Below are 20,865 nucleotides of genomic sequence, written 5' to 3' on the forward strand. Positions count from 1 at the left end.
GTTAAATTTTAATTGTTTGGCTTTTGTAAAAGACTCAATGCGATAGTACTAATAGTGGTGATAGTAATGAATGACTCCGCTTTTCCAAAAAGCCACAAAAATCGTCAAAAATTGTAATACTTAATCGAACTTTGAAATTATTCAAACTCATATCCGTCCTTCGACACAGAGATTGATTTGAAGTCGTCGATTTTTGATCCAGAAGTATCGATGATCCGAAGTAAAATTGTCGAGGCGTACTAGTATACACAACAATAGATAAAAAAAATAAACTCACCTCACGTTCTCATGTTTTTGGATGTAAATTTTATGGAATTGACCTTCGACTGGAGAAATAATATCGTTTTTCATCTCCATAGCAACGTGTTGCGGTAACACGGATAAAAGGAGTCGTTCCTAAAAAAATAAAGATTGGCATTAACGAAAAAATGTAGAAATGATTCAATTTCAGGCAAATTTATGAAATGAATATAGACATCACAGGAGAATGATGATAGAGTAATATGTGAAAGATGAATTGGAACTGGAACCATTGCAAAGATGTTGTGAAAGTGAAGTGAATAATTTTGTTTAAAATTTTGACAAAAGGAACCTGAATATTGAGTTTTCATAAGAGACATCTACCATTCCGAGACAACTCAGTTGACAGAAATGCCCATGAAGGTATAGGAAAGATATTATCACTTCAACTATATGACAACTTCCCCCATGATAAAAAATTCGTAACTTCACTTTCTTGTCCCTTGACTTATTACGGTACTAAAATTAATTTATTATCTATGAAGTATATGATTTATTAAGATTCATTATTTTTGAATGACAAAAAATAACTAAATTAATAACTTATGGCAATTGAAATTATTCTACATCTGAACTCTTTCCATTTATCCATAAACCCTTTTGTTTTTACAAGCGATTATTATGAAACCCAGACGATGGTGATGAGACACAGAGTAGTTTCATCTTATTACAGATAATGCATGCAAATTACTCGTTGAACCTGATATTGAAGTTCATTTCAAACAGTGAATATTCTGAATATTCCTATCTAAATATCACAAATGCTGCATATTTCCACGGACAATTCAATGAACTATGAAACGCCACTACAGAACGCAAAATGTATCTGGCGTAGGTTTTCTGCATTTGACCTGAACTATGTACAGAGTGAACCAAGAAAACGTACCGCAAGGTATAACTGATAGAAAAAACCTTTCTCAAAAATCCAAAAACAATTCTTGTTTGTTTGAAAAGGGGACAAGTTTCAACTCAAAAACCATTGCATTACCTTCAATTCTTCAAAGGGGATGTTATCCCCTAATTTTATTCAATCGAATGGGTGTTAAGTGTTTCTCATTAAAAGTGGATATCAACTGATCATTCACTGCTACTATCGATCTATCCGTATGGAAGATATGAAGCTTTGTAATGTCAACGTATTCCGCAAAATGCTGATATTGAATCGATTCTATTCGAAAACTACTGTAACCTCCATACAATAAATAACCCAGGTTATCTTTGAACATTTAGGAGCACTTGCGGCTTTGCTTTCCAACATTGATTAATGATCCCTTTCGAATATTTTTTGAAGATTATGGATACATTTTCCTGAAGACCTGATCGGCGGTCTATCTGCAACTACCTTCTTCAATTATATGTGGCTAGAAGTAGGCTTTCTGTAATGCCTGCAGCGCGGAGACGCTCTCCTAATCCTCCAGCTGTAGCCATCGAAGCCGGAATATGCAACTCTGAAATCATGCCTGTGTACGATATTCTAGAGTATTCTCTACGGCTCCATGATGACATACTGAAGAGATCCCCCTCTATTGGTCGATGTTCAAGGTGCAAAATTCCCAAGATGCACGCAGCAACCTACCCACATAAGAGCATCTGTACGTTGACTATACCTGAGGACACATTAAATTCACCCAAGCGATTTTCCTTTGGGTGATTCATCGTTTGCTTGTCCATGGCGAATTTGTTTCATCTTCTGTAGCACTCAAGAGTTTGGTTCAAGGCAGATTCATAGTAAATATAATATCAGATCAAAAACTTCTCAGTTCTCCAACTCTTGGAGACTAGCCTATGTTCTTATACTGCTAGTTATAGTTTATTTTTTTAAGCTAACTAATAGAGTACATTCATATATAACGTAATGCAAATTATGAAATGTTGAAACAACAACAACAAAAATTAATTGGCGCTCCGGGGCGACTTGATTGATTACAGTGACGCATTTGCTATTTCAGCTGCAGGAAAATCCGGATCTTGATCTCCCAATGTCCTCTCTTTCATAAAATAAAATGTAGGGTGTCTCCAGAGGCTCCAATAAATTCAAGATATCGCCAGAATATTTTGTGACACGACTATCGTCAAACTTAAATCGGTCCGTTTTTTCTTTGACCAATGCGTGTTAATGACCAGATTCAATGCCAAAACCACAGTGAACAATGACTGCATGAAGATTATAATAGTGGTCTGCTAGATTGAAGTTTTCATCTATTTCGAACTTTCGTAAGAGTTTAGTGCTTCCGTCAGAGGTTGAGTCATGATCGAAAATCATCAGTGTTATTATAAGATTGACTGGTGCCTCAGCTATACTTGATGTCTTATAATTGTCAATTAGTTTGGCGCATATTTGGCAATACAGTTGAATAACACCCGTTAAAAGTTCTATTTTCAGATGATTCAACAATACGCTTTGCACGGACCGGTTATCAGTCATATTAGGTGTTGTAGATTATACTTGGAACTGTGGATCGTAGTGAAATAGTAAATTTGAAGTAGAACTTTAATAAACTTGAAGAATACAAATATATATGTGACCGTCAAACCTTGAATTAAAAATAATTGACAAACTAAACTTTTCAATAGCATCATTTAGCAACCACATAAAACTATACAGGATGACTATAAGCTGCAATTAGTTCATATTCCAACGCTGCCCCTTGAACTGAAGTGCAGTGGTCTCTTAGTAACACCCAGTAGATCTCTCAGCTTAAAAAAAAACGAGTTCTGCTCAGTGGTTTGGTGAGAATATCCGCTATCTGATCCTCGCCTGCTATATGTCGTACTTGAAATATACCTTCTAGTACTTTTTCTCTAATAAAATGGTATCGAACGACTATGTGCTTGGATCTTTTATGAAATTCTGGATTGTGAACCAACTTTACAACACTAGCGTTGTCAATCCATAATATTGGCATGATCTACACATATGTATAAATTTCATCAAGAAAACAATTCAACCAGATAATTTCTTTAGCGGCTTCACTGGCTGCAATGTACTCTGCCTCCATCGTTGATAATGAAACTGACCGATGTTTTCGATTAAACCATGTTAGTGCACCTTCATTCAACTTGCAGACAAATCCAGAAGTTGACTTACGCGAAGATAAATCACCTGCATAATTGGAATCACTGTAAGCTTGTAGAGAACGTGTATCAGCTTTATATATATCTGGCACTCCTCAAACTGCAGTTTGAGGAGTGCCAGATGATGACAGTACTACCAACTGTCGAAAGCGCTCGCAGATAATTAATAGAAGATATAAAGCTTCAAATCCTTTTTGTAGAATTTAATATTGAAATAGATATATATATATATATATATATATATATATATATATATATATATATATATATATATATATATATATATATACAGGGTCCTGCAACAGTGGCGCGGTGTTCCATATCTCTATATAGGAAGCAGATAGGAATCTAATTTTCTATAATATTACCTTATTGCTCGAGCTCGACAAAATAAAAATATTGGCGGTCACACAGGGTGTTCGATTTTTTCTGGGCGGATCCCAACTGTGTCTTTTTAAATGGCAACCTATATTTTTTATCGCTTTTTCGGTTTCTTCATAGAAAATAAAATAAACTTTATGTATATCTGCACTTCGAAAATATTGACGGTTTTCGAGATATCTAGCATGACAGGTTTTTTTTTCCAATATTCGTCACTCAGAATATTTGAAATTATAAAGTGGTGCCAAGTCCAGATGAAATTTTTTTTTGGTCGAATATTCTACATTGGTAACTCTCTCAAACGATATATCTGAAATCGACCTGTGATATACAGGGTATGAAAAACCGCTTGCCAAATATTGTAAATGAAAATTTGCAAAATCTTCCTTATATTAAATGGAACACCCTGTATATTATTGATCCATAAGAAGCGCCAACGAAACCTCTACAAATTTCATTAAGTATTCCCTATGGCTAAGTTCAATAGTTTTTCTTAAATGAGCATTTCTTTCGAAAAATGGTCATTTTTTCAAAGCGAAATCCATTTGACGACTGATAAAAATATACGAAAGATATCTTGTTTCAATTTTGTACATTAGAAGGTGTCCAAACAAATATTTTTTAACGAAATAAATGTATGTACCTATCACTTTTTGCTAAATGGAAAATTATTTTTTCATTGGATGCAGAATTTCACTCATAAATCGTGCAATATCAAACCAAACAAGTTAAAAGAAAGAAACATTATAAATAACTATTTTTTTCATGTTATTATATTCATTCAGAGCTTGAGTTCTAGATATTCAAATTTGTCAACTGGCAAATTACAAAACTACAAAAGGGAGAGTTTAATTAAGGTTGATAATGAAACTTTTATAAAATATGTTCAACATGTCTTCCATTTTCTTGAATGCAGAGCTGAAGTCTATGTTTGAAAGACTGTTCTACCCTGCGCAAGACAGCTGGTGTAATGCTGCGAAAAGCATTCGTTATTCTAAGTCGCATATTTTCGGAAGAAGTTGGTGGCTCAACGTAAACCATATTTTTTATGTATCCCCATAAGAAAAAATCTAGTTTCGTCAAATCTGGTGATCTAGCGGGCCACCGTACAGGCCCATTCCGTCCTATCCATTTATTGGGAAATACTTCATTTAGATGATCTCTCATGTTGTAACCACATTCTATTGCGGAGGTCAAGAGGAATATCATCTAACAAACCTGGTAAATCATTTCGTAAGAAATTGAGATACATTGCACCATTCATATGTCCCTCAAAAAAGTATGGACCAATTACATATTCTCCAATGATGCCTCCCCAGACATTTATCGACCACCTATGTTGATAATCCACCTGTCTCAATAAGTGAGGATTTTCTGTCGCATAATAATGGTAATTATGTCGATTTACAAATCCATTTTTATGGAATGTCGATTCATCCGACCATAAAATATTATTGAAAAAATATTCGTTTCGACGAATTTTGTTCATGGCCCAATTGCAAAATCTCACTCTTTTCTCGAAATCAGCATACAGTAGTTCTTGATGTAACTGAACGTGGTATGGATGCAAGCGATGTTTCTTCAATACTCGTTGCACTGATCTCTCACTTATATCCACTATTTCCCCAATTTGTCGTTGACTCCTACTAGGATCTTCTTCAACAGCAAGAAGAACTTGCAATTCATTATCTTCATTAGTAGCTGGCTTGATGCGCTCATGTTTGGAATAATTAATAGATCCAGTTTCAACGAATCGTCCCAAGACCTTTCGGAAAGATCTTTCATCTGGATGCCTTCTATCGGGATACCGTTGAGAATAAATTCTACTTGCCAATAAACAATTCCTGTCTGATTCACCTAATATGAAAATCATATCAATCAAATCACTTTTTGATAACAACATTCTGATGAAATTATACCGACAGTTCAACTTCACGATTGACTAAAAATTTCAATATTCATTTGCAGCCAAATATTTTGTTCTGTCATTTGCCAGACTACTTGATTTCCAATAAATATTTCATTCGCTGAAAGGTTGTTTTAGACCGAAAGAATATGGCACAAATTCCGAGATTTTTGAAATTATTGTAACTATTCAAGAATGTCCATTTTGTGGTGTAATTCGCAACTTGTTTATCTAGCAACAGGTAATTTTAGGAATGGGCGATATTTTAAGGAAAGGGTATTTTTTGTATATTTTTATCAGTCGTCAAATGGATTTCGCTTTGAAAAAATGACCATTTTTCGAAAGAAATGCTCATTTAAGAAAAACTATTGAACTTAATTTAAAAAGACACAGTTGGGATCCGCCCAGAAAAAATCGAACACCCTGTGTGACCGCCAATATTTTTATTTTGTCGAGCTCGAGCAATAAGGTAATATTATAGAAAATTAGATTTCTATCTGCTTCCTATATAGAGATATGGAACACCGCGCCACTGTTGCAGGACCCTGTATATATATATATATATATATATATATATATATATATATATATATATATATATATATATATATATATATATATATATATATATTCTATTAGGTTGTCAGCATGAGAAGTGGGTGCTCAGGATTCGATAAAATCGACGAAAGCCGTTTTTTTGCTTGGTCATGATTGGCGAAGGTTCTAACATTGAGAAAATTATCGAAGTGCTTGAAAAGATGGTAGTCGGATGGCGAGAGGTCTGAGGAGTATGGTGGGTGAGGCAAAACTTCGACGCCAATTCGTTTGAATTTAGGACGGTGATTAGTGACACGTGCGGACGGGCGTTTTCGTGGAGCAGAATCGTACCTTTTTCGTTGACTAGTGCCGGCTGCTGCTAACGCAATTTTCTGTACTTTTCGTCAATTTACTCACAATAACAATCTGGTATGATCTGTGATGGTTTGGCCCGGTTGCAGAAAGTAATAGTGAATCACACCAGCCGCTGACCATCATACAGTAACTATGGTCATTTTTGGTTAGTTTTTGCCTTTGGTGCCTGGGTGGCACATCAGGGTCCAATCACTGTCCTGAACGTCTTGTGTTGTCGTAGAGGATCGTTTTGGTTCCACAAAAGCAAAGAAGATTAGACATCGAAAAGTAACAGTTTCTGTCGATCGTTCAAATCGTAAGGATCCCACTGTTTGAGCCATTTGACCTTTCCAATACGTTTTGAACCGTTAAAAACCATATGTGAGGTGATGCCCAGTTCTTCCGCTATCCCACGCAGCGTGTGTGATTGGTCACTCTCCACCAGGGTCCTCAAATCCACGTCCTAGATCACTGTAGGTCAGGGTCCATCTTGGAGGCTGAAATCTACGGAACAAAATTTCGCAATCCAACGTCACACAGTGCGTTCATTTACACTATCGTTGCCAAATGCCTTGTTGTAGTACACAAATTGATGAATGTAGCCGTTACTACGTGGTAGGAAATCATAATGGAGAATTGAAACTTTTTACTTTTTTTTACCACTTTTATTTGTTACTAACGTTACTGCAGTTTCGTCCTATAAGGACATTTTCAAAATTATACATTAAACTAATAGTGATTGATTACATTAGCCCTTATATAACACCACTGTAGGTAATAATAGAGGTACTTCGCTTGATACCTGAATTTTGTTTACTAGTGACAATGTGGATATGCTAATTTGAAAACCGGTCAGTAAACTAAATCGATTTGATCATTTAACAGGTTGCACCCGCAATGTTTATGCTTGTGAATTTCCAAGGAATTAAGTTTTCAGCCCTTCCTTGCATAGTGAAATATTTCCGTTTCGTTCAGATTCGGGAACTTGTGGTTGCATGCCAAGGAATGGTTTGAAAACCTCGAATAATTTTTTCCTAGTCTAAAGGACCTTTCATGTTCAGCATACCGGTTTTGGAAATTTCGACCACATTGTCCCACATAAACACTATTACACTCCGGATACTTAAACTTATAAACTCCAGATTTCTCCAACTTGTCAATTTTATTTATGGCATTAAAAAGAAAATCAAATAACCTGGCATGTGGTCTGAATGTCACTTCCACTTCGGGTTTCTGAAGAAACCCGCAATTGGAAACCCACAAGTTGGAGAAATCTGGAGTTTATAAGCTTAAGTGTCCGGAGTGTAATAGTGTTTATGTGAGACAATGAGGTCGAAATTTCCAAAAACGGTATGCTGAACATGAAAGGTCCTTCAGATTAGGTAAAAATGATTCGACGTTTTCAAACCATTCCTTGGCATACAACCACAAATTCCCGAATCTAAACGATACTGAAATTTTGCACCATGCAAGGAAGGGTTGCAATCTCAATTATTTGGAATCGTTGGTAATTCATAAGCATAAACATTGCGGGTGCAACCTGTTAAATGATCAAATCGATTTAGTTTACTCACCGGTTTTCAAATTGGCATACCCACATTGTCACTAGTAAATAAAATGCAGGTAATCAATCAAGCTAAGTACCTTTATTATCACCTACAGTGGTGTTATATAAGGGCTAATGTAATCAATCATTGTTAGTTTAATGTATAAGTTTGACAATGTTCTTATAGGACCAAACTGCAGTAACGTTAGTTACAGATAAAAGTGATAAAAAAAACCTAGAAGTTTCAATTCTCTTTTCTTTCTAAAGCAAATGAACTTCAAACGTTCAAGCCAGTCTCTATATACCTACACAGTAGGTTTAATGGACTGATGCCTATCAGAAAACAACTACTCCCCTGGCTAATACCACGAAGGGCGTTGGTCGATGTGGTCATAGAGGACATTTAAAGAAAGACTGTACCAAAGATATCAAAACGAATGTTACTTCAATACAAGGTTCACCATTCATTTCACAACCTTTTCAATTAGATCTACATCCATACGTTAGTTGGATTGCAGATTCAGGTGCCACTCAACATATGACCATGCACCGAAATTGGTTTTTCACTTTCGAAAACTTCCCAGTTTCCCAGCAATCATATCAATTGATGAAGGTACTGCTTCGGGTAAAATGGAATCAGAAACAAGCATTAGTCTGCCAGTTGATCGTCCTGTTCTCCGAGATAGATCTAAATTACAAAAACCTGAAAGATACGATGCTTTTGCTATGCTTGCTCTAGAAGAACCCAATACTGTTGACGAGGCCTTCTCATCTGATGAATCTGAGATGTGGAGAAAAGCAATGGACGAAGAAATGCAGTCGCTGGCACTCCTCAAACTGCAGTTTGAGGAGTGCCATTTCTCTAGCAATGATAATGAAATGATTTTCACACTTATAACTTTACTACACAGGAGCAGTTCAGCTGAGGAACCTAGTGGGAGGCGAAACGCGTCTTTAGTAAAGTTATAAGTGTGAACATTTTTTAATATCATATATACATATATTAATTTTTATCAATTAACGAATCAGTGTATCAATAATTCTCTATACTTTTTTATTTTCAAACCATGTCCACAGAGAGAATCTGATCCTACTTCCTATGAAGTAGCTTTGATGAATTATTTTTCAAGTAAATACTAATGGTTCAAAAATTTGAAAAAATTAAACACAATCGTTAACTCACCAATTTTTCATTTTCATCCTCCATCTCCAGCCTGGCAGCTATGCAATTTCGTGTATCCAAAAATGCTTTCCTCTGTGCATGTTCCATTAAATTGTGGATGAAAATTCCGACTGCATTGACGCACAAGAATACCACGATGTTTGCACTCAACTGAAAACAAAACACATTTAAATAATAACAAAGATACACCATACATGATTTACAAAATAAAATTCAGGAGAGAGAGGGGCAAATATGAAACCACAATTTATAACAATTGCTGTCAACAGAAGAACCATCATTTACATAGTGCAGTTTATTAACTTTTTCGGCCAGTCTTAACTTATTAACACAATAGGCTGATTGACTGACACCTATCAGAAAACTACTCCCCTGGCTAATACTATGAAGGAAGTTGGATTTTATCCGACAGGTGTCAGTACAGGATTCTTCACTGAAGTTATTTCTGCATATGCTTTTGGCGATACAACTGCCGGGATCGATTTTCTTGGAACACACTTGCAGACCGATTGCGGGCTGTTTGACCACTCGTCAGTGCAAGGTAGTGCCTATCATCAACCAGAAGTCAATGATTTCGTATAATTGAAAATCGAATTCCTTTCAGAGTATCACTCCTCGAACTAGACTGAAGAGCACAAACAACACGTTTGTCATTGCCCTATCTGCCCATGAACGAGGTAACCAACCGCATATACGAATTTGTCCAATTCCTCGTATAAGGAAGAAAACTTCACAAAAAGTGAGAGGGCATACTTGGAGACTGGCTATAAATCAAATTATTCGTTGAAAACCAACTCCAGCAGTTGTATCGCCAACAGCATAACTTCAGTGAAAACCGTTCTTATTAGTCAGTGGGCTATGCTTGAAGACTGGCAGTAAACAAATCTAAAGAAATGAACTTCAAACGTTAAAGCCAGTCTCGATATACCTACACAGTAGGTTTAATGGTCCGACGCCTATCAGAAAACAACCACTCCCCTGGCTAGTACCACGAAGGGCGTTGGATTATATCCGACAGGCGTCAGTGCAGGAATCTTCACAGAAAATTTCCTGCATATGTGATTGGCAATAGAACTGAAAGAGTCGACCTTCAATTTTGGAACGGGTACACTTGCAGACCGGTTTTGGGTTCATTAGCCACTGGAAGATCATTGACGTTAGGTCGATGATGGCCACTATCTTGCACTGATGAGTGGCTAATGAGCCCGAAACCGATCTGCAAGTGTGCCCGTTCCAAAATTGAAGGTCGACTCTTTCAGTTGTATTGCCAATTGCATATGCACGAAATTTTCTGTGAAGATTCCTGCACTGACGCCTGTCGGATATAATCCAACGCCCTTCGTGGTATTAGTCAGGGAAGTAGTTGTTTTCTGATTCAACCTATTGGGTAGGCATATCCGAGACTGACTTGAACATTTAAAGTTCATTTCTCTAGATTCAGTGAAAAATCCTACACTTTTCAGTTGTATTCATTAGGTAAATGAAAATAAATTACTTTTCTTGTGAAAAGTTGTAACTTTTGTTCAAGTTTTTTCACTGTAATTTAATTTTCAAACGAACTTACGTTCCAAATGATGAATAATAACATAACAACTAAGTAGCGTGGCATGTTATTAAGAAAGACGTAAATTTTAATTATCTGGAACTTTTGTTTCCAAATGAAAGTATCTGTCTAAAATAGCATTGAATATGATCATGAAATTTCAAAAAAAAATAACTTTTTCAAAACACTTTTTGAGAAATTCAGATGAATGCCATTACTGATTCGAAAAAAGTCAACTTTTTACAGATGAAAGAGACTGCAGTTAGATGTATGTTATTATTGACCATATTCATAGCAAAACTTGATACGAAAGTTCAATTTCATGTAAATCTGTTAGATTTTCAATATTGAGTTGCCCGAGATAAGTTCATATTTCGTGCATTTTACGTATTTTCGAAGTTTTAAAATATACCTTGACACGAAACTCACATTACTGGGATTCGAAGAACATAATTTTATTCGATTTGGTTACACAGTTGATCAAATAACATCCAGTTTATTTTTTTATGCTGTGTGGCGTGCAACTTTCTTACACCTTTGAACAATTCAGATACTGAAACAGGAAAATGTGAAATGAAAAAACGAAACTCACATTTCCTTCCGACAAAAAATTTTTCGGTTTGATAATCACTGAAATATTTTTTGTGAATTTCCCTAGTAGTGATTCTTGTTATACAATCTGTGAATGATGTAGCACCATTGACATTTTGCAGTCATCACAACGGTCGATCGAACAAGAAGCGGGAATAAGCTGGAGACGTCGCGGATATTTTAGACCGTCATCTATTCAGATCTAGACTATCATATTACGTACGACGATGAGAATAAGTTATTACATACATTCAAATTTTCACTCTAATGAGTTGAAAAAATTCTCATGAAAACAGCTCAGTCCGTACGCACTCCACCCAAAACTAAGCATAATCGCATTAATCAAAGCAATAACTATACTGAGATTATAACTCCATTACGGATCCCTAATTAGCGAATGAACGCTATTAGATCGAAGATAAGAGATAATTCAGATACAGGAGTATCCAGTGTCTGCCAACAGTTAACTCGCTTGACTCAATTATCCCATTTCATCGATGGATTGGAAACGAGCCGCTATTTATTCGGTATTCGATTCACAAGCTCGATTAGACATGATACCTCTATTCGGATTTCGTAAGGACCTTGTAACATGAGCAGATCATTATAGAATTTTATAATTTTTTTTTTCTAATTTGACAGCAAATGATTGTACTCATATATTTTTTGAAAGACATTTTTTACCGAAGATCCGTTGTTTTCTACTGTTTTATGAAAATTCAACCTTCCACAATCTTACGGTGGTGAATCATTAAAGAATCTGCTGGAGTATCTTCATTATACTTCAAATACTCCTGATCCTTCTGGTCGGTAGTAAAAGCTGTTAATCGAAACTTCACAGAATCCACAATTCCACCACTAACACACGCGGATGGTTCAATTGCAACAACAGCCATAGAAAAGCAAATCTATTAGCTGAACAATTTGCGTCCCACTTCACAGTCAATTTTTTGGGAAAGGCACCATCCACTATTCCTACACTGGAATCCACAATGTCAGAAATTATTTGACATCGTCTACTTAGGCGAATTTTGAAACCGTTCAATATCAACAAAGCGTCTGGTCGTGATGAAGTGTCCGTCATTGTACTTGAAAGTGCGCAAATGAACTTGCACCAGTATTTTGCAGACTTTTCAACCTGTCTTACAAGGAAGGGGTTTTTTCTTCTTGTTGGAAGATTGCTCGCGTTCAGCCTATTCCCAAAAAGGTCAAGAAAAATCTTCCAAATAACTGTAGACCAGTCGCTTTGCTATCGGTAATTTCAAAAATCATGAAAAATCCGTAAACTACCACATCCCTCAATATTTGGAAGGCTATATCATCTTGAGCGATCGTCAATATGGTTTTCGGAAAGAAAAATCAACAGGCCACCATCTATCGTATGTCACCCATATTTGTCACCCATAACGCAATCGAAAAACGTGGAGAATCAAGAGCTGTTGAGCTTGATATTTTGAAGCCTTTGACCATGTGTGGTATGAGGGTTTGCTGGCCAAACTTTGATGCTATTGCTTGTAGAATCATTTCTGTGTATGGCTCTCCAGATCCCTGTAAGAACGTTCCCCGTAAGTGGCTGTAGATGGATATCTCTCGACTCCTTTTACCATCAACGCTGTTGTTTCCCAGGGATCCGTATTGTCTCCAACCCTCTTTTTATTATATATCAACGACTTATTGAAAAAAACGAAGAATCCAATCAATTGCTCTGCTGACGACAGCACACTTATCTCTGTCATTCTATGTGCATCGGCTGCGGATGCTCATCTTCAGCGGTAGCAGGAGGTTGCATATCTTAATGGGGATCTAGAAATGATTTCGAATTGGGGTGAAACTAACCAGGTTCAATTTAATGCCAAAAAATCCAGGCATCGGTTTTCTCCAAAAAGAGAAATGTCTCCGAACCGGATATAATAATGTCAGGAGAAACAATTCCGCTTTCTGCTTCGATAACTTTGTTGGGGGTTGAAATGGCCCAATCATGACGCTGGAATTGCAAAGGCTGCTTCTCAAAAGCTTGGAGCACTGTTCCGATCCAAAAAAATTTACACACCTCAGTTGTTGATGCTTTATAAAGCTCGGAGGATCAGACCTTTTTTGGAGTATTGTTCTCATATATGGAGCTCTGCTTCCAAACAGGAATCCATCCAGAAAAGTGCCATCCGCCTGATTGGAGACGCGAACATCGCTTGCAACCTTGATATTATGGAACATCGAAGAAATATTGGGTATTTGTCTTTCTTCCGTAGATATTTTCACAGGAGGTGTTCAAGTAACTTGCCACATTTGATTACACCAAGACCGATACATCCCAGATTTCTTCTGATACAAATTAAACCCGAAAGTATGCTTGGAAAAACGAAGATTGAAACAATGTTTGTAGGTGACCATTGTGAATTGAAGACAGATAATAGTAAAATGTAAAATGTAGGAAAACAAAAATTGTCAACAATGAATCTCACGGAAAAATGACAAAATTCATTGTTTCAGCAGGTATTGAATTTATTTCAAATAGCTCTGTGAAAATGGTTCACTCCTGATTGCCATTGCCGAGACGACAAGTTGAAAAATGAAATATAAATCTCAAAAATTCTCAAAAAAATCGAATATAACATACAGACATTCATTCTTTCGACGTGTGTCAAAGAAAATATCGCTGTTGCTGTTATTTCCAATTGAGGCGTTGTTCACAAGTGGGATTTCAAAATAAAAAAAGAGTATTTTCCGAAACATCAACCATCTGAAGAGAGCTGAGTTTTTTTCATTGATTCATTGATTATTCAATTTGTAGGCAAAATTTATGAATAGGTTAGGTAATTGACTAATCGCAATCTTCAGTAACTTGCAGAGATGAATTTTTCAGTTTGCTCTCCGTTACACATCGTTACTCGTTAATTTCTCAAATTGTGGAATGCGAAATATTAAAAAAAACAGTAAGGATCTTTGTAATCATCTTTTGAGTTCCACACTTTTCTATTATTCTGTAACCATAAAGAAAACGAATACTGCAAGACAAAAACTTCAATGCTACTATTCCATAATGAATTTCGTCAAAACACATATCATCTGAAATTCCAACTTTACAATGTGAATAACCGCAAAAAGTAAACGATATAGCAAATAAGCATATTGTTACAAAATATCACACATCAATGTATATGTTATTTTATTATAGGATCAATCTAACAAAATATCAAATGATAGAACGGTGATACCAGAAAAAAGTTTAGGTTCACACAATATCGAAACGGACAGAAGCACCAATTAATCATGATGTTATAAGGAATACATGGGAGGGTTTTACAAGAGTTCAAGTTGATTAGTTAATTTTATATTTATTACATCACAGTGTCAACTGATGATCATTCTTAAGAATTGGATTTTGGTAGAATATTATTGTGTCTATTTGATTCACTCAAAACTAATGAATACGCTGAAATCTAGAAAATATTATTCTGAAGAAATCTCATATAGGAGCTGAGTGAAGCTGACGACTAATCGAGTGATTTTTTCTTGATGTTCGAAAACACGACTGACCGGAATCTTTAGGAACACCTAAATCACAAAAATGTGATTTCGATTGTGATGAATGTGATAAAATAAGTTTTTAACTGAAAGAAACCAATTCCACCTATGTTTACCACGATTTTGACATGGACCACGACATATCACAAACAGAATATTAGAGACAAAAATTAAACCTGCGGGAATCTCTGGAAATCAATAAACGTAACCAATCAAATCTTTTTTCGAAAGAAAAGTTATTCATTCATCATCAAACTTGCTTCCATGAAATGCCAAGGATTAACATATTCATAAATTCAGTGGCACTGATAAAAAATCAATGAGTGTTATTCTTTATTTAGTTGAGAATAACCACCTACGTACATGTATGTTTCTCTTTGTCACGCTTTCCGAACTATGTTCCATTTTTTACGTTTTATATAATTTTATAAAGTATGCAAAAATATTGTATTTCATCCAGTTCTGAGCTATGTTTGAAGTTGCAAGTCCCTTTAGCTTCTCGGTAACTCTCAACCAAGCAGACAAGCAGCGAGTAAAAACGTGAAACAATTTGAATAAAAAATTCAAAGCGTTTCATAATATTGAACAAGACTACAAAACACCTATTAAAGTTTTCATGAAATTGGTTTTACTGTCCAACAGTTTATATCTATTATTCACTTGTTGAGCAGTGTATAAAATGTCAAACGCTGACAAATCCACTCGTGGCGGGTAATTATGGATGCGCAGTAGTCTTGAAAAAATAAAACTGTGAGACACAAACATTAAAGGTTCCGACAAGAATGACACTACTGGTTTTAGCTATACCGTGGTCTTGTGAGCAGATAACCGTACTTTTCGTCTGCGACAAGATGATTACATTGCGCAAAGTTTCATCGTGTTGCAGTAGAAGAGTAAACTATATACATAACTACATTGGCCAAACCATTGGTAAGAATCGATGCACAACGTTTCGACGTCAATCATCCGAATTGCTTTTACCGCAACCCTTTCAAAATACTAGGGGGCGGACAAAAGAAATACCAGATAGTATTTAGTGACATATTCAATATATATCCACCCTTCCTCTTACTGTAGTAAAAGTTTTTGGTAAATTTATAATTTCAATTCGACAATAATAACAAATAATTGTAAAAAAATAGAAATGAAACTTTTAACGTTTTTATATCACTTGTATTTGTGACTAAAGGTACTCTTGTTTCGTCCTACAAAGAAATGTTCAAGCATAGTTTGAAAATGTCCTCATAGGACCAAACTGCAGTAATGTTGTTACAAATGCAAGTGATATAAAAACATAGGAACTTTAATTTCTCATTATTTATGATGATCTCTCATTACGTAGTAACGGCTACATTTATTAATTTAACAAATGATTGAGTGACAAGAGATTGCAAAGATGACAACTGACATGAAAATCTCTAAATAGTCAATTTCATTTTGAAAAAATTACCAGTTAACAATGAGTTCATGCCGGAGATAACACATACATAATGCGTATCAAACGATGACAATTTGATATGCCCAATTAGTTTGACAAATTGGTAAAATGTACTAAAAGTATTTCAATGTTCCAAACGTACTAAACGTCTTAAAAAACTCGAGAGACGCATGCGCTTTCTATCCGATACCCCTCTAACAATTATTGGATACACTGCATTCTCGTTCATTGCTCAATGAAACACATATACATTCAGTCAGTGGTCAAAAAACTGTTTTGAACCAAAAAGTTTCGACCTGTGTGCAGATATTCATGAGAGATCGCAACATTTTTGTTCGAAACAATTTGTCTCGAAACAAAATGTTTCGATCTGTTGTGGCCAGCCTAAATCCAATGAATACATTTCGCAAGTTACCGTAATCCATAGGTCGTGATAAACCGACATTGCTAATTTCAGATAAAGTTCACACAATAATTATAAACAAAATAGTTTATTGAATCGGTCACGGTAGAATAATCGCGTCGAATTCTCTTCGCCATTGAACACTGCTAATTAGAGAGTTGAGCTTTTTTAATGACTATATATATATCCAATCTCGGTTTACTTATCGAGCTGTTAATTATGAGAATTTCCGTAACACAATCCCCAACGAATTGTGAGAAAAGATGTTTGAAATTTACTGAGTCCAGAAGATAAAAAATTTCGTTTTTCCGGTCCTTTAAGTAAGAATACAAATGATGAAGACGAGATAAATTAACAAATGAGGTATTCAATCTGTAAAAAAATATAGTTAGTGATACTAAAGTAGAATTCCGTTGTTGAGAAGCCGTGTTGGGAATATTACTTCAGAAAATAAGCAGGATACGTCCACTTGCACCTATAGAAAGACCGTTACTCAAACAAAGTTTTATTTAAAACCATTATATATGATAACGCATGTACAAGAAAGTATAATGAATTATTTTATTACTCTTTTTTACGAGCAACCAAAAGATATTCTGACGTAATGATGCCTAATGTTCCAGGTGATATGACCCATTAAAATATAAATTAGGATGTGTTTCATCAGTTCCGACTTCCATTGTCTAATATGATATAAATCGATTTGGAATCCCTGAAAAAATCTGTAAAAAATTAAAAGGATTAGCTGAAAAAGCAAAAACTGAAATTACAATGAAATAACACGCAAGCAACAACAAAAAAAATCAAAAGAATTGAACTATTAACAAGAGCTGAAAAAATTAAACAATTATTAACAAGAAATGAAAATTGAAAAAAAAATAGAATTAAAAGATTCCGAACCAAGTTACTTCACGACGTTTCGATTGTTAGTATCCACAATCGTCTTCAGATGATAACAGGGGGATTTAAAATCAATTTATATCATACTAGTTGTTGCCCGCGGCTTCGCCCGCGTAGAATTTGGTAGTTGTAGTACTAAATAGTACTATGTTGCTGTATCGCTGCTGTTCCAATATTATGACTGATTCAGAATCAGCGTTATAGAACAGTGCTTTCAAAAAAATTGTTCTACAGCGCCATCTAGTGGCGAGTTACAGAAAAATTGATAGCCTGAAAACCTTCTCTATGAAAAATTACTAATACATATCAAGTTTCATCACGATCGGTTGAGCGATGTAGAAGTTTATCATTTACCAACCAACCAACAAACATCCATTTTTATATATTAGATTAGACAATGGAAGTCCGAACTGATGAAATACACCACAAAACATTGTTAATCACCTTCAGACAAACGATAAATTAGGATTTAACAAACTAATTAATATTATGAAGCAACACCTATATTCAATGAAACTCATTTTCGAAAGTAATGATTTGTCCAGATGTATATGAAAGGTTCTAAATTAGTTGTGAGATTTATTTTAGTTTTCTCCTGATAATGCTAACTTGTTTCGCGAAACGCGCTTCGAGAGACATTGACTTGAGTTCTAAGTTGGAAAAAGTGTTTTTATTAAAACTTCACTAAACTTATCTCATCCCAAATATTCTTTAAAGGACATTTTCTGTTTTATTGGCTTCCACAATCTGAAACGAGTGTGTATCAAATGAAAACATACTAACAGATATCTGTTTTTCCATTTATCAGCTGTCACCCCCCATATGACAGCTCTCAAAAGTTGAGAAACTTTTGCGAGCTGAGGAATAACGAGGTCTTACCTTTTAACGTGTGATTCCTTACACAGATATCTCCACTATAAGTCTAATCACCACGCTAGTGTCAAAAACGGTATAGTTAGATGTTTGTATGATAGGGCAAATACAGTTTGCAATTCAGTTCATAATATGAAAGAGAAAATAACTATCATTAAAACAGTTTTCAAGCAAACCGCATATCCGGAGCAATTTGTGGAAAGAGCTGTCAATGGAGTTGATAAAAGCAATATACATCTTATACTGATTCCACAATCACCACAAATCCAACAACAATACACATTCCTCACAACTGACATCATACCTTATTTTCCCGGTTTGTTTAAGAAACTGGGACGCATAGGTTATACGTACAATGTAAGAACGACTTTTAGAACCACTAATACATCGAGATCTTTTTTGAAACAAACTAAACTCGAATATACGGTTGAAAGAACAAAAGACTATTTACAATATACCTTGTTCCTGTAGAAAGAGTTATATAGGTAAAACCTCAAGACCCTTTTAGATGTGAGAAAAAATGAACATCGTGAATATATAAGGAGAATGCAGATGGCAGCATCGGAGCATTCTGAAATCGTCTGATGATCACGCCATAGAATGGAGTGAAACAAAAATCCATCACCAAAGGAACTCATGGAAAAATTTAGAACACTCAAAGAATACGCATATATTCTTTCAGCAGGTAATAAGTATATTACGAATAGTTCTGTGGAAATGGAGCATACCTGGTTGCCACTACTGAGAAGAGAGTTTGAAAACGGAAATATGAACCTCAACTGAATTCTTAAAAAAACATCCATTATGTGTGTCCCTGTAAACTGTCGCGTGTGACATCTGGCCATACCATTCTTTCAACTTGTGTCAAAAAAATAAAATTTCACAGTCTGAGGCGAGATTTTCACAGTGAATACAGATTTTGAAAATGTAAAAGAATTGTTTTCTGAAACGTTAACCAGTTAAGAAAGCGAGGTAGGTATCAATATTTAATTTTCTCACTTGATTTTTTTTCAATTTGTAGACAACATTTTTGAATACGATAAGTTATTGACTGAATGGACTCTCCAGTAGTAAACTACGGGGTAAACTTTTCAGTTTGCCCTTTCTTTTACTACACTTCAGCAGATTATTTAATGATTGATCTTTTATTTTTTCAGATTGTTAAAGGTTATTAACCCAAGATTTGTTATATATTATATATCTGTTTTTTTATTGATGCAGTTTTTATTTTCATCAATGCATCAATGGAAAACAGATATTATTCATATAAGTAAAATATATTCCTATCTTTTGACGTTGCATAAAAATCCATATAACAATGACAAAATGGTTTAGACTCTCACGGCTGAGGTTTTCAGTGTCGTTGCTTTTCGAGTTTGAAAGCCGTGGATTTTTGGAATTTCTTCCTGACGTTTCGCTGGCGCGAGTGGCTAGCTTCTTCAGAGGTTTAACCATCATGGCTTGCTGTCCGATGACTACCTTTTAGGCTTCGTGAAGCGTATTTATGCCTTGTCAGGTAATCAGTTGTATTTGTACCTGAATTTGTACCTGTATTCGTACTTGAACTTGGAACTTCAACAATCTTGCTGCCTGTTGTCCTGTTCGTTATTCTCGAATTCCTTAAAAATGGGGTTCCATATTTGATAGAGGTTCACCGCTTCTTTTTTTTTGTTAAAATTATCCGTGTGTTTGTGGATCTCTATTGCCTCCCGTACCAGTCGGCTATGGTATCCCTGGTTGGGTGTTCCCTATCCCTAGTTCTGTGTTCTGAAACAAAATTCTGTGGTCTCCTTCACTCAGTGCGTGTTCTGCCATAGCTGACTTGTCTGTTTGGCCTACTCTGCAGTTCCTTTTATGCTCTTTCAGTCTTGAATATTACTGGAGTTTTTTCCCCAAAGGTTCCAAACAGTGCATCATAAGTACTCTTTTAGTTTTACTCTCATGGATTGTTTGGTGGTTCCGATATGTACTTTTCCACAAGTGCACGGAATGCGATAGACCCCTGCTGCTGATAATGGGTCTCTTTAGTCTTTAGCCGACCTGAGGCTTGTTGTATCTTCCTCGTGGGTTTGAAGACTGTTTCGATGTCGTGTTTATCCAATAGTTTTCCAATTCTATCCGTGACCCTAGGGACAAACGGTAGATATGCGCGTGCAACCATCTGATCCTTTTTTGCTTTCTGAACCGTGGTGCCCTTCGGTCTCATGGCTCTTCTGGTCTCAAAGGCACTGTATCCATTCGATCTCAAGGTCACTTCCAGGTATTTCAGTTCCCTCTCCAGATGTTCTAGTTCACATATTCTCCGAACCCGTT

At 35.6% G+C, this 20,865-nt stretch overlaps 1 protein-coding gene across 10 annotated transcripts in view; it reads right to left on the bottom strand.

The window, feature by feature from the left end:
* The window catches only part of rut (adenylate cyclase rutabaga), a 599,728-nt gene that overhangs the window by 247,691 nt on the left and 331,172 nt on the right, over window positions 1-20,865 (bottom strand). For all 10 annotated transcript variants that reach the window (XM_074173689.1, XM_074173685.1, XM_074173688.1 and 7 more), the window contains exons 4-5: window positions 9,283-9,432; window positions 278-396 (exon numbers count right to left, since the gene is read on the bottom strand). In XM_074173689.1, coding sequence (XP_074029790.1) covers window positions 278-396; window positions 9,283-9,432 — 269 coding nt within the window. The remainder of the gene's footprint in view (window positions 1-277; window positions 397-9,282; window positions 9,433-20,865) is intronic.

Source organism: Leptinotarsa decemlineata, unplaced genomic scaffold (genome assembly GCF_025532065.1).
Source record: "Leptinotarsa decemlineata unplaced genomic scaffold, Ldec_3_MD MMD2_tig00000251_RagTag_RagTag, whole genome shotgun sequence".
Classification (NCBI taxonomy): Eukaryota; Metazoa; Arthropoda; class Insecta; order Coleoptera; family Chrysomelidae; genus Leptinotarsa; species Leptinotarsa decemlineata.